At 42.0% G+C, this 14,335-nt stretch overlaps 1 protein-coding gene across 3 annotated transcripts in view; it reads left to right on the top strand.

The window, feature by feature from the left end:
- The window catches only part of il17rd (interleukin 17 receptor D), a 28,717-nt gene extending 14,722 nt beyond the window's left edge, over window positions 1-13,995 (top strand). For 2 of the 3 annotated variants that reach the window (XM_042339761.1, XM_042339764.1), the window contains exons 4-13: window positions 3,413-3,537; window positions 3,977-4,094; window positions 4,956-5,000; window positions 5,104-5,261; window positions 6,294-6,359; window positions 7,410-7,464; window positions 8,388-8,498; window positions 9,127-9,287; window positions 9,608-10,544; window positions 11,486-13,995. In XM_042339761.1, coding sequence (XP_042195695.1) covers window positions 3,413-3,537; window positions 3,977-4,094; window positions 4,956-5,000; window positions 5,104-5,261; window positions 6,294-6,359; window positions 7,410-7,464; window positions 8,388-8,498; window positions 9,127-9,287; window positions 9,608-10,544; window positions 11,486-11,589 — 1,880 coding nt within the window. In that variant the 3' untranslated portion in view covers window positions 11,590-13,995. The remainder of the gene's footprint in view (window positions 1-3,412; window positions 3,538-3,976; window positions 4,095-4,955; window positions 5,001-5,103; window positions 5,262-6,293; window positions 6,360-7,409; window positions 7,465-8,387; window positions 8,499-9,126; window positions 9,288-9,607; window positions 10,545-11,485) is intronic. The other variant, XM_042339762.1, reaches the window with a different exon arrangement.
- Window positions 13,996-14,335: the final 340 nt, after the last annotated feature.

The following is a 14,335-nucleotide window of genomic DNA, read 5'->3' as shown; positions in this document are numbered from 1 at the left end:
GCTGATCCTATTGACTGTAACAAAGTTGGAATGTGGCTGAACGCCTCCCTCTGAGCTCTGCTCACCATCACACCAGCACAGACCAGGGTTTATTTGGTGAAACACGCAGAACTAGTCTGTCGGCTTGTGCTGAACAGATAGTATCTGCCAGACACCATGTGGAGAAAATCTGAATGAAAAGTCTTTCAAGTCTCTGCTCCATTTGGAATATGAACCGAATGGAATGTTTTCCGTCTGCAGATGATAAAGCAAAAGGTTGTAACAAAGGACCTTTTGTTTATAGGAAACCATCATATGTGTGTACAGTGCTCCTTTTCCCCTCAGCGCAGCCAAGTTTCTTCTCTCCTGAAGGTATTTGGATTCCTTTACCATCTCCTCCGATCCATTCCCACAGATGTTGTCGCTGTCTGTTTGCTACTGTGTCCAAGTGGCCTTATATTTGAGCCTTGACTAAGAGTTTAACAGCAACAACATCTTGCATTTATATAGCGCCCTTACTCAGGGTAGCATCCCAGAATGCTTAACAGCCTCCTAAGTGCAGTGAGGGTTGAAGCTGAATCCCACCTCTTACCTTTGCCTCACATTGACAACACTCGTGGAGTCCTGTAGCTCAGTGGTTAGAGCACTCGCTTTGCAAGTGAGAGACCTGAGTTCAATTCCAGGCAGAGGGCGAAACTCGGGCAAGTTTCCTTACTCCACACAGAGCCTAATAATAATCCCTCCAAAAACAAAACAATAATAAATTGGTCATTTTCAATCCACGACTGTTTGTGGGACATTGCTGTGCGCAATTGGCTGCTGTGTTCGCCCACAAATATACAGTCAATTCACTTTGCTGTATATTCTGTGAAGCGCTTTGAGACATCGAGAAGACATGAATAGCACTATATCAAATGCAAGGATTATTATTATTATAACTGCAGTCAAAGCTGGGCAGAACCCTTCAGGAGTTCTCATTATTATTAGTTATAAAGTTTCTCTGTAAGACGGACTTGATCCTATATTTTGTTTCCCGCACGGGCTACATACTCTTTTATTAGTTGCACATCTGTTCAGAAGCAAACAGAACTCGGGTTCCACTTTTATATTTAGATACAAAATCTGAGTTGAGAAGCTGTACGTGAGGCTGACTGTGGCATCAGTGAGTGACTTGGGCCAGTACAACAATACACATTCACATGTTTGGGTGATGTCCCACGGTGCTTGTCAGTCCAGGGTTTGCACACAGTCTGGGGTTGGAGGCCAGGGAAATGGGGGTGAGTGGGAGGTGTTGAGGGGGGAAAGATGGCCGAAAATGCGGTCAAAGAGGAAGGTCTTGAGGTCGACCTTAGAGCAGCGAAGGGGAGAGACAGAAGTACATGACTTGCTTCCTTTCCCTTACCTTTCCTGAAGCTCTTTAGCTTTCATTGTTGAAAGATAGCCAAGTGTACAAGAGTAATAACTTGACATTATATTGTGCTGCAAGTGCATTGTGACCAACACTCCAGGAATAAACTCCTTTTGAAGCACAAGTTCCTTTGGAATTGATTTAATTTTTTTACATTGCAAATTTAACCCAGGAGTGAATATTGATGTTCAGAGATATCTATGTTAGTTGTTTAACTATTGAAAAGCCTGGTGTAACGTGCAGTTATCTAAGTGTGTGCAGCTGCTGTCCACAGACCATTAGATTCAAGTCTTTGTCAGTCTCCTGTTGACACTGATGGTCTGAGAAATAAATGTCATTGCAAGCGATGAGGGTGAGGAAGGGAATCAGTGAGAGGAAGGGAGGCTGTCAGGAAGAGACTAACTCGGCTGGAGAGGGAATGTGGCAGTTTGGTGGGGGTGGGGGGAGATCAAGACTTCTTTAAATTCATTTTATCCTTCGATTCTTCATTGTAACCAAAGATTTGGTTTGCTAAGCGGCCATTTTGTTTTGTTTAAAAGAAATTTACTTCCTCACTTAAAAGAGAAATGCTAAGCTACCTGTAATTCCATTGTGCTGCAGTCAGTGTTAGTCATTGCAATTATTTCCCCTTTATTCTCATGTCTGCTTCCTGCGAATGCAATTCAAACTGCAATCTACCCCCTCAGTAGCATTGACCAGATTCCTGCAATAAACTGTCTTCTACAACAATAGCCACATTGTCTCGCGGCACTTGACTTGCTGACCCTCAGCAGACGAGCGGGAAGTTGAAACGAATGGCCGAGCGTTCTCACATTCCAGCCTTTAGAAGACGATGGACAATCTGCCTTCAAAGTTAAAGTGTGTGTTTGAGACTCGTGTCTAACCTGTTTAATACAGAGTTTGAGGTTCTCGCTGAGAGGAAGCAGAACATGGGCAGCTGTTGATGATGTGTCCCCTTCAGTGATGTGACTGATTTCAAGCACCTGTGCGAGTTCTATAACAACAGCTTGCACTTATATAGTGCCCTCCATGCAGGGCAGCATCTCGGAGCGCTTAACAGTGGCGGAGCCTGACTCCGAGCTGGTGATTTGTGGCTTTTTTCGCACGTTGCAGGGCAACTGAGAAAGGGTTCTATTGAAAGTGCATGAGTAAGGAATTGTGAGTACAGAACCACACAGAGAGTGAGAGATTGCAGACACACACAGTGTTGATAGAACCTGTGGCAAAAAGCCCATCTCTACACCGGCAATGGGCCAGCTTGGTTTTAGCAGAAAACCTTCACAGAGCTCAATTGGAATGAGAGCTTCCTTTTGTCTTGCTGGTTCTACACCTACAAATTGTGTGCAAGCTTCAACATAGTACAGAACAAACTTTTGCTCTGTTTTAATGCTGAATTTGGCTGGTAGACGACAAGAACTGATTCTGCTGGTACCTAGAATCCAAAAGGGATTTGAGCCGCCAATGACAAAGCATTCAGTCTTGTAACTATTTTATTGTGTGGTAATACTCTCCTCCTCTCTTTGCTGGGAAGAAATCAAAATGAACTTCTATATTTATTCCGAATTCTCCTTCACAACTACCCTCTAGGTCAGAAGGTTGTGGATTCATGTCCTTGTCAGGGATTTTCTTGATGCTCCAGTGCAGTGTTGGGAAGTGCTGGAGATGTGCTTGTCATATGAAATATTAAACCTAATCTCGTCTGCCTGATTAGTCAGATGTCAAAAGAATCCTTTTGTGCAAGTCAAAAAGAGAAAGGAATTTCTCCCAGCATCCTGGTCAACAAATCTCCAATTGTATTGGTCATTCACCTCTTGGCTTTTTGTTGGACATGAATTTGATGCCTCATTTGTCTACAAATAATCGCTACAGTTAATGGTAATTACTGTGAAGCACTTTGAGATGTTTGACTTGACAAGGCACAATATCAAAGGCAAGCATTATTGTAAGACAGTCACACCTTGAGTTCAGGCGATTGATATTATTTTAAGGTGTCCATGTAACATTCTGTGTTTGGTTAATACTCAGGTATTGAATATCTCCAAGGCTTCAAAATAATTCTACAAGAAGCTAAACTGGAGGGGGCTCCAACACTGTGTCAGCTGCTGGTTTTGGAAGAACGAAGACAGCTGAAGAATTTCAACAGGACACTTGTGAGTAAAGCTCACAAACTGCTGTGTAATGGGAAGCGTTGAGATTTTGTGAATCGCCTGTTCGGGTAAATGTCAAAGATCCTGTGGCACTATTCAAAAAGAAAAGGAAATTTCTCCTCGTGTCCTGGCCAATAATCCCAAGGCAACATTGGTCTTTGGGACATTGCTCTGTACAATTTAGCTGCCACATTCGTCTACAAATACAGTAACTACTTCAGTAAATCCTGTGAATTGATTGGCAGTTTTAACGATGTGATAGGTGTTATATGAAACGTAAGGATTATGTGTATCCAGGACCACTGCACAGCTAGCGGGAGTTGGGAATCCACGCTGATTCTCTCATTGTGTGATATGTACTTTTTCTTGTGTTTGTTGGTGGGTAATTGGCATATGCATTATGTGTGTTCAGTGTGATTTGGGAGTTTTCTCTTTCCATCAGGTAATGAAATCCCATCCATTTCGAAGCTTGAAGTTTAAGACTCTGTATAATGTGCAGATTTTACCCTTCCCCAACCTGGTGCAGGATAACAGTGACACCTTCCAATTTGAGATTGAATGTGAGTATTGTTAGTATTATTATTGACTGAGCGTCACTTGTTTAAAGTGTCCGTTTGATTTGTTTTAAGTACAATGTTGTGTGGCCGCAGTTCCCAGACATCGAAACAGCTGGTGCCGATGAAGCCACCTTTGCACTGACTGTATTTGAACATCATAATTGAGGTTTGAACAAAATATAAATTTTGCTCTGATTTCATATCACTCCCAGCAGTACAAAACTGACACAAGTACATGTTGGTTTGAAATAAAATAACTCACTTTGTTGTTATGCTGTGGTTTCCAATTTGCTTTTTTCTAATGCTCTGATTTAAAAATAACTACTTGAGCTATTGTCCCCGCGCTCTCCCCAGATCCCTGTGTCTCGCTCACTAATTGCTGTCAAAACTCTCACAAAACTATCTCTTTCAGGTGCTTGTTGGCAACACCCTTAAATTCTCTTCTGTACTCCCTTCTGTTCAGCACTTTGAAGTATTCATGAGAGGTGAAAGACACTGTATAATTACAAGTGGTAGTGTTTTGTTGCTTTGCATTAGATTAAAATTAAAGGCCTGAGATGAAACATGAACTGCAGCCAGATCCCCTTTATATAATGCGCTTCCTTGCAAGTGCAGGATCACTTACAGGAAGGTGTGGACACCCAAGTTTACTCACCAAAAACCCAGTAACAACAACTTTCATTTATATAGCATCTTGCATGCATGTTAGCCTCCCAGACCCAGCTCACTTTTCACACTAAAACATGAGTGACATCCATCCGGGCTGGGATTTAAGGATCCCAGTCACTGTGTTTGTTATCACTGGTGTCTGCTGTATGTGCAATGGGATAGATTTCAAAAGCATTTTCCTCTCTCCCAACACAGCTTGTGAAAACCTGCTGAAAAGGGATAATTTGGCCTGCAGAAAATGTGAGTTTGAGTTCAACAATTTTTGGGATTGTGGTAGATTATTCCAATGAAGAAGGTATTTTATGCATTTAATAATGAGTTTTTTTTTACACTTGTATCTTAGATTGGTCCCCAAAGAACCTAAGTGTCACTCAACCATACCAGTCAACAGACCTAAACGTGACCTTTGACCCCGCCCCGCTCACTTACGGATTTAAAGCTTACCACATCCGCTGTAAAATGGTGAATACTGTTTTCCACAAGGACAAAAACATCTCTGTGGTAAGAGAAACACATTGTACCGTAAAACTGTAATGCCATTCCTTGCATTAGAAATGCGATTTTTTTCCAATTATCTTTTTTGGTTTGAACACCTATTACAAGTCCTGACTTGCTTTTTGGGTGTTTTCTCAGGGAGCTTTCTCTCTGTGCTTAATCGCTGCCTTTCGAAGCAAATTAGTTTATTAGCCGCGGGTTAATTACATACAGCGTGTGGCTAAGTGACAATGGGTCAACGTCAGAGTTCAGCCCAGAGACTGAGGCAGGAAACCCCAATTGCAGCTTTTCATTGCTGTCCACCTGAGATCAGACAATAACAAATTACATCTGTATGGCGCCTTTCAACTCCCCACAGACCAGTCAATGACCCTTTGCATATCGCTCAAAATTAGATCTTTGGTTTTGAGAAAATAGACAAAATAGGTTTAAAATGGATGATGCCACAAAACTATCTTTTGGGGGGAAAACAAGTGCTTCAAGTCGTCCCTGTTGTATGCGCGCAGTGATATCCATTGGTGTGACCCAGTCAGGTCAAGGTTTCTCATTGACTGACTCAGTGAGACCAGGTTCCTAGTGACTGTCTGACAGGTCCAGATAAGTGACGGTTGAGTCCATTGATCACGTAGACTGTTCTGTGTGTCTCATATCTACACACATTCCTAGTTCTGAGGCTCAGCCACAGTTTCAAGCTCTGTGATTGGCTGTAGTGCTGTTAGAATGAGGTGTGAACAAATACAGATTTCAGTCACGCAGCTGGTCATTGGCTACTATTTTTGTGTTTGACAGAGTTTGACGTGAGTAAGCGCTCTGAGACGCTCCCCTGCTTGAAGAGCGCCATAGAAGTACAAGTTGGTGGTGATTATTATTATTATTGGTGTTGAGTAGTTTCAAGGCATGTGATCCCATGATGGTGCTTTAAGCTTCAGAGCACTTGTTGTCCAAACCTATTTGTGAATATTAGTGCAGGTTTGAATTGTGTTGAGATCTGTTTTATGTAGGAGCATTTTCTAAGACATGTTCCATTACATTCCACAGGACAATAACATGACGACTGTAAGTTATGTGTTTCAGGATCTGTACCCAGGACACTATGTGGTTGAGGTACCGTTGTTTGTCTTTCTTCAGCTGTGACCCCTTCCAGTATAACTGTTATACAGGGTGAATCCAAACTTCATACACACAGGACTATATCAGATGTTCACGCTGCATTGCCATGTAAACCTTTACACATATCAACTCAGTGACAAAAACTTTCACTAACACGATGAAAAACAGTCTCCTGTAATAGCTGCTCACTCTGAGAAATAAAAAAAGAACATGCTATAATTAAAAACTGAGTAAGGACTTCTGATTCACCATGTGTGTGTGTGCATATATGTGTATAATATATATATATATAGAGAGAGAGAGAGAGTAACTATATTAAGGGTTTTTGAGGTGCTGCCTGCCTGAAGGGTGCTATATAAATGTAAGTTGTTGTATATTGCTTGCTGTTCTGAGCCCCAGACACTATAAAGTCTGCCCTGAGTGTCCGTGTGGCTGAGGGGAGAGGAGGCAGGAACCTGGTGAGATTGATGAAGTGCCAGCTTTGTCCTCAGGCAGGAGGCAGCACCTGGCAAGTGGCACAGCAGGGAATCACTAAACTGCCTCCATATGTGGCCAGATGGATTAGAGTGACTGGAGCCAGTGGGAATGAACACATTAACAGCTTTCCTTTCTTCTTTCTGCTTTATTCTCTTGTCCCATATTCCCCTCAGTCTGATTCCCCTTTTTTTTGGAAACTGATTTGATTCACGATTTGGGCTTTAAAATTAAAGTTGGATTTGCGGATTCAGTAGAGGTTCCAAAGTCTGTATAAACACCTACAGCCTGGAGTTGTGGCAGGCGCCCAATGGATTACCCTACTCTAGTTTGTGCTGCCAAATAATTGTCATCAAAATGCAAGGATTATTATTCTAGATTCCTTGTGAACTAAAGAATAATTGATCAATAAACAGAAATTTTCATCTGGATTCTTCAAGAAATTCTCAATTATTTTATGAATTATTGAACAGAATTCAAATTAAAATTGACTGAATTTGCTTATTGTAATTTTTTTAAAAATCTAATATTTATTATTAAGAACCTATTTATGTGTTTCTCTTTCTGTAGGTAACAGACTCTGGCAACAGCAGTGGGAAGCTGGTTAATTTCACAGTAAAACCAGGTAATGGTGTCGGTTTCTTGTTGAACTCAGTTTTTTGCTGAGAGCCCTGTAGAAATTTGTTTATTATACATAAGACAATGGAAATATCCCATGTTCACAGATATGGTTATAACTGCTGAAATAGTAACAATAGTATTAATAATCTTGCATTGAAAAGCCCTATATCAAATGCAAGAATTATTATTTCATATCATGTACTTCATGTCAGGAGGACATCTCAAAGCACTGACTAGGATTTCAGTGTAAAGTGCAGTGTGTCTGTGGCTGGGTGTGTAGGCGAATGTGGCAGCCCGTTTGCCCACTATTGTGTTCCACAACCATTGTCCTATTGCTCTTCCCTCCCCCCTCCCTCTCCAGATCTTTCCTGAAAACATTGACCTGTGCTGAGGTTGGGATCCTGGGAATCCTCCAGCATTGTTGCCAAGTGATAATTCATGTGTGAGCCTGAGCACTATATGAGTCATTGCATTAGTCAGAACTAAAATAGTGAACAGCTCGTGATCGGGAACGCTGAGCTTCATATGATTTATCACTGATTTGACTGCTCTTCGCTAGGTGTTGGGCTGACTCCTGTTGCCAATGGAAAATTATAAACTCGCCCGATAGTTCAGTGAGTAGCTGAGCCACACGTACTGGTGAGGTTTGGGTTGGTTTATGTCTATGTTGAGCTAGTGACACGAGGTAAAGGATTGGTTGTTGTTGACTTTGTTAGAATTGGCCTCAACCCCAAGTTTACGAGCAGAACAGCCCAGGTTCCTGCTCTCCAATGCCTTCTGCTGGAGATTTATGTGCATGGCTGCCAGCTGCTCAACACCGTTTACACGACCACCCCCCTCCCCGGCCATTTACGCTCGCGCTGAACGACTGGTTACTTTGTCAGGCAGTAAACTGACTAACGTGTACTGTTTGTCTTTGTCCGTCAGTGCATTTCCCGTGGGCTGGGCCTATCCGAGCGATTGCCATCACTGTTCCGCTGGTCGTCGTGTCTGCCATAGTCACTCTCCTCACCGTGCTCTGCTGTAAGAAACAGCAAAGTAAGAATTGCAAAACATTTGTAAAATGTTTGTTTAATAGTATAACATTCACAGTCAGGAATCTCTCAATTGTGAATGACAACAACAAGATTCCATTTATAGAGCGCCTTTCACGTCGGGAGGACGTCCCAAGGCGCTGAAATGCTCAGAGTTTGCCTTGTTGCTGATGTAGCTGCTCCTGTGCCTCACACCTTGGCTGTGCTGTCTACCCTGACCCTCTGCCTTCAATAGGAGAATTTCCCTAGTTTTGTGGTGTGTGTGCGCGCGTAACCCATCTTTGTTTTTTTTGTTTGTTTGGCAACAGGTTTTGCACAAATTAAAATCAATGAATTCACCAGGAAGCGGAATCCAGTATTTAATTCCTGAATGGGCCGACTGTACCACTGTACAATGCTCCAGGCAAAACCAACTGAGTTCATTCACAAGTAAAATAAATCCCAGACCTCGGTTCTTCCCAGTAACTAACTCTTCTCCAGATGTCTGTTTGCTACAGCAGCTCTCAGTCAGCATTCCTGCATAGTAAGGCTCTGGTTTGTGGCTGTTTATAGGGAGCTTGTTGCAGTTTATAGGCTGAATGTTACTCTCCATTGTGTTCGCTCACTGGAACCCATGGCTGCTGTTTTCTCAGACCCAGTGTATTCGGAATTGGACGAGGAGAACTCGGAGACCTCTCCTTCCCCTCGCTCTAAACCCAAGGTGTTTATCTGCTACTCCAGTAAGGACGGCCACAGGCACCTGAGTGTGGTGCAGTGTTTTGCGTTTTTCCTGCAAGATTTCTGTGGCTGTGAGGTAAGCTAAACATGGTGTGTGTGGATTTCTGAAAGGAGAGTTGTGTTCGGGGGAGTGGGGGGAGAAGAAGAGAAGATGTCTGTGGATGTGTGAGAACATTGCAGCTTTTGTAAAGAGCTTCTTGAAAGAATTTTGAGAACAACAACTTGCATGTCCAACAAGCCTGGACATAAAGCATCAGAAAATGGCTCCTTTTTTAAAACAAGAAAGCAAAGCAGGTTTGCTATCTGTTTGGGCAGTTGTGAACATCCTGGATTTACATGGAGGAATTTCTGTTTGGTTTTATTATGCAGTTGATCTCTTGTATTGTTTGTAAATAGGTTATCTTGGATTTATGGGAGCATTTGGAGATCTGCAAGGAAGGACAAATGGATTGGTTGAACCAGCAGATCAGGGAATCCCATTATGTCATCGTCATCTGTTCGAAGGGTATGAAGTACTTTGTGGAAAAGAAACACCGTAAACACAAAGGTGGTTTGAGAGATGGACGAGGAGAGCTGTTTATTGTAGCCGTGTCTATGATCGCGGAAAGACTACGTCAGGCACGGCTGAACTCCGCCAACACCTCCAAGTTCATCGCTCTTTACTTTGACTATTCCTGTGAAGCTGACATCCCGGGTGTCCTGGACTTGGCCTATAAATACAAACTGATGGAACATTTCCCTCAGCTCTATTCTCATTTACACGCTCGAGATCACAGTGGAGCAGAGCGAGAGCCACACTCCGTCCACATCAGCAAAAGCAACTACTTCCGGAGTAGATCAGGACGCTCTCTCTACATCGCCATTTGTAACATGAAGCAGCTGATGGAGCAGGAGCCAGACTGGTTTCAGAAGCAGCTGATGCCAACTGTACCCTCGCTGGCACATCACCGAGCACCAGTGCGGGTGGACTCTGGGCTGGTGTTGAATGAGGTGGTTTTTAAGCAGCCGGTAACTGAGCACGATTTCCACCTGAAAACCATCGCCGACGTCACTCCCACTACCCTGGGCTCCCACCCCATCATCATTCAGCACTTGAGCATATGTGGAGATCTAGACATTGCTGAGCAGCAGGATGCCCGCTCACTGCTCAGGCCCCTGCCCCAGAGAGTAGAGGCCATATCCCTCACTCTCCCAGAAATGCCTCGTGACTCGGGCATCTATGACTCGTCTATTCCTTCCTCAGAATTGTCGCTGCCCCTAATGGACGGTCTGTGTTCTGACCAGACAGAGACCTACTCCATAGCAGACAGTGTCTCCTCCTCGTCGGGCTTAGGTAAGGCATTTGCAGGAGCTGTTCGTTAGCTGACACACTTCAGATGTAGAGCCAAGTGAGCATCTTGTAGTGGTTTGAAACCAAAGTCCTTCCTCCACTCACCGGCTTTGAATGCACAAATGGGATGAGCACGTGTCCTCCCACCGACCGGATGGGAATTAATGGGAACAAGCTGCCCTTTAATTTAGCCGTCATTAGATTTAATGTTTTTTTTTCTCCTCAATCTGAACTGTAATAAGAACAAAAAAGGATAAGAACTGGAATTGTGCTCCAGGGCTTTCCTGATTACAGTGGAGTGAAGGGAGATTGCAGTCTGTAACTGGTTTAATTCAGATTTAACCTGAGAGTGTTTAACACTGGGAGTGCGATCGGGGAAACAGCCTATAGCAACCCCACCCCCCACCACCTTCCCTCCTTACCCCCTCCCCCACAGTCTGCCACTCTGCACGTCAATCAATATGTAATAATAACACTTCCTTCATGACTATCCGCAGCAGTTCCTCTCATTGACTCACTCACTCTGGCAATTCAGGAACCTGAAGCCTGAGTGTAATAACTTATTGCACCTCACGAGGATGCTGTTGTGTTAAACACATCAGAGACCAGTTATTTTGGCCACATTGTCATATAACTGGGCGTGACTTTGTGCTGAACTGAAGTATAACAGCAACTTTCCAAGCTCTGGAGCCACCTTAGCTAAATGCTCAGAGAGCTAGCCTGACATTGCATCCCGTACAATACAAAGCTTTTTTTTCAAACTTACATTTTATATATAAATGGTTCTGAATCTATCCGGTGCCCAGCGTTTTGTAATGTAGACAATACCTGTCGGCCAGGGGAGCTTTCTGACCAAATCATGGTGTTAACATTATTTAGAGTAAAATTAAATCTGCTTCATCCAGAGCAGTTTTCTTTATTCCTGTTTCTCTCTGTCTCCACAGGAGAAGAAGACCCACCAGTTCTCATGGCACCAAAATCAGCAGTTTCTGAAGTGTGTAAGGTAGAGCTAGACAAACACATACATTCAGTCATGGTATCGCTATAACCCACATACCCCAGGCTGTGCATTGCCACTTTACCACCAAAGCCAAACAATAAACTCTGAGCTTGTAGCTATGTACGTTGCATCTAATCAATCAGAAATGGCAGATCCTTTACTGAAGAATTGAAGGAATCAGTTATATTGAGGGAACTGAGTCCTCTTTTATGCATTTAACGTATTGTGGTCAAATTGTAGTAAACTTGTCACATTTCATCAATGGTTGGGAGCAAAGGGGTCAACGTTCCTCACTGGAACCAGTGCTGTGTTTGGCATCTATTGGCCTTGACCAAGGCTGTGTAATGGGGTATTTTACCTCCAACATTATACTGTAGCTTATCTCGATCAAAGTTTTACATTAATCTGAAGCTTGAATTAAACCAATATGAGAAAAACACTCATGCAAATGATCAGCTGCTTGAGGGGGGAAGAGGAGCAGAAAACTCGATTCAGCTAGTTTAGAAACTCTGTTCCAATACATTAGTTATTGGAAAAGAAAATCTGTCAAAACTTTATTTGAAAGAACAAATTTTTGGGCATCGGTGATGTAACAAATTGTTTTAATCTAGGAATCCATCAATTTGACTGAGATCCAGGTTTGATAACTGCATTGTTCTGTATTGTCCGCAAACACTATACTGGTGCTTTGAACATTTTCTTGATTGTGTGATATTAATCACATTTTGTTTGATTATGGAGAGTTCACTTGGCTAACTGCCAGCAAACATTGATGCCAGTGTTCAATTTAATGGTATTTCATTGATTTCATTTGGCAAATTTAAAAGTAGCACTACGAAAATACCAACCCTGTGTAGCTGAGGTCAATTGTAAAAAAATGTGCAATTTTATTCTTACTATTTCATGAGGTCGGGAGGCCAGAGGTGACAGATATATTTGGACTTAGATTAATATGGGATCTGCATTTATGGAAGACAAAGCAATGCATAATAGGGAAATGAACACAAACTGTACAATAGTACCTACCTTCTATCCCCAGCAATAATGCTTAAGAATTTACTATTATTCATTAACCTTTTGTGATGTGAATCTGTTCTTTTTGTTTTTTAAAAAAATTCAATTACAGACTCCAAACTTCTACTTTCTATGGTAGAAAAATCTAATGCTGTTTTACATCTGAGAAACAACTGAAGTCGAGTTATGTTTAGACTGTGCATAATCAAAGTTTGAAAAATGTTTTACTGCTTTAGCTGTGTAAGACTGTTAAAAGGAGCAGTCCTTCACAAGTGGATTCCCAGACATTAACATTTCTGTAGTAATAATCTCGAATGGTTCTCTGGCAGCAAGCTCCCTGCGACTCCTGCTATTTGTCACCAAACATGAGTGAAATTTCACCTACCTCATGCCTACTGATCCCATTCGACTACATTGAGATATGGTGGCAGCTTATACAATGTACTGATAATTGTGTTGGGGCTCAATTTGTTTTACAACTTGAAATTAGACCTTTATTCAGATCCCATCTTAAGATCTGAAGTAGGGAATTCTGTACAGTATTCATTCAGTTGCTTGAACGCTGCACTCATTTTGTTTTGCAATGCTCCTTTGCTTCAGTCTAGATGTATTTAGTGACGACTATACTATTAGTTAAATCAGCCTTTGACAGATCATTAGTTTTGAATAGCAGCAAAACAAACCAGAATATCCATTGTACTGTTTATTACTGAACTTCCACAGGGCACGACAATTGTGATATATAACCACTGCAATTAATGCATTAACTCAAGCAATGACCAGCCTGAAACCTGCATTAACTTTAACTACTAAAATAGAAATTACATTCTCTAGTTTAAGCTATTCAGCTTTAAGGACACTTTTCTGTCATGTTCATATGTGGCTTAAAATTGTAATGAAATATTCAAAAAACATTTGGCAGATAATTAAGGACGAAAGCTGCCTTATTGGAGGGTCGGAGTTAAAATGTAATGGAAAAGTTGACTGGAAATGGACGTACTGTATAAAGGGATTTTTGGGGTTCACTTATTTAACCCTCAAGGGGTGGTTTGATTGACTGTGGAACATAATGTGAGATTGATGTGCTCAGGTGTCTGCTGGGACACCAATGCCTCTACACTTTGGAACAGTATGAATTCAACATTGTGTTTCTATTCCATGGATCCTAAGGAGCCTGTATAATCCAGTCTACTGAAGTCCATCCGTTAGTTTCCTACAAAGCTCCACATTATTTGACAGCTTTATTTACTGTGTAACTTTTACATTTCATATTGTTTTTGAGAATCAATGTAATTGTACAAAGACTTTGTAGTCTACGTTTTATAAAAAAAATTTACGTTACTTGTTTATGTATTTTTTTACATGAGCTGTAAATTAGCCTACTGGAGAACACTATCTGCTGTTTTGTCTTTTTTTTCTGTATTGTAGTGTTTAAACAAATAAATGAAAAATATTTGTAAACCGTCCTAATGAAACCACCCTCTGTCCGTGATGCACAGCTTCCACATGCTGGAATGATTGTTCACATTAGCACCAGTTCAAACCTGGGCTGCCCTGTACTTGCCTTGACCTCCTGAGCCATCTCCCAGCTGTGCTGTTAGCTGACACACCCTGAACAACTGAGATGTTTGTGTCAGGCTGAAGGAGGCAGGTGGCGGGAGAGAGAGAGAGAGAGATCTGGGGAAATTAATGTCATAGAATACTGTAACAGTGAGCCTCAAGGCTGCTCTAACCTCTCCAACTTTCATGTTGGCGATAACATGTCCAGTGAAACTTTGTA

Source organism: Callorhinchus milii, unplaced genomic scaffold, assembly GCF_018977255.1.
Source record: "Callorhinchus milii isolate IMCB2004 unplaced genomic scaffold, IMCB_Cmil_1.0 Scaffold12, whole genome shotgun sequence".
Taxonomy (NCBI): domain Eukaryota; kingdom Metazoa; phylum Chordata; class Chondrichthyes; order Chimaeriformes; family Callorhinchidae; genus Callorhinchus; species Callorhinchus milii.
Note: the sequence above shows the minus strand (reverse complement) of the source record. Positions and strands in the feature narration are given on the sequence as shown.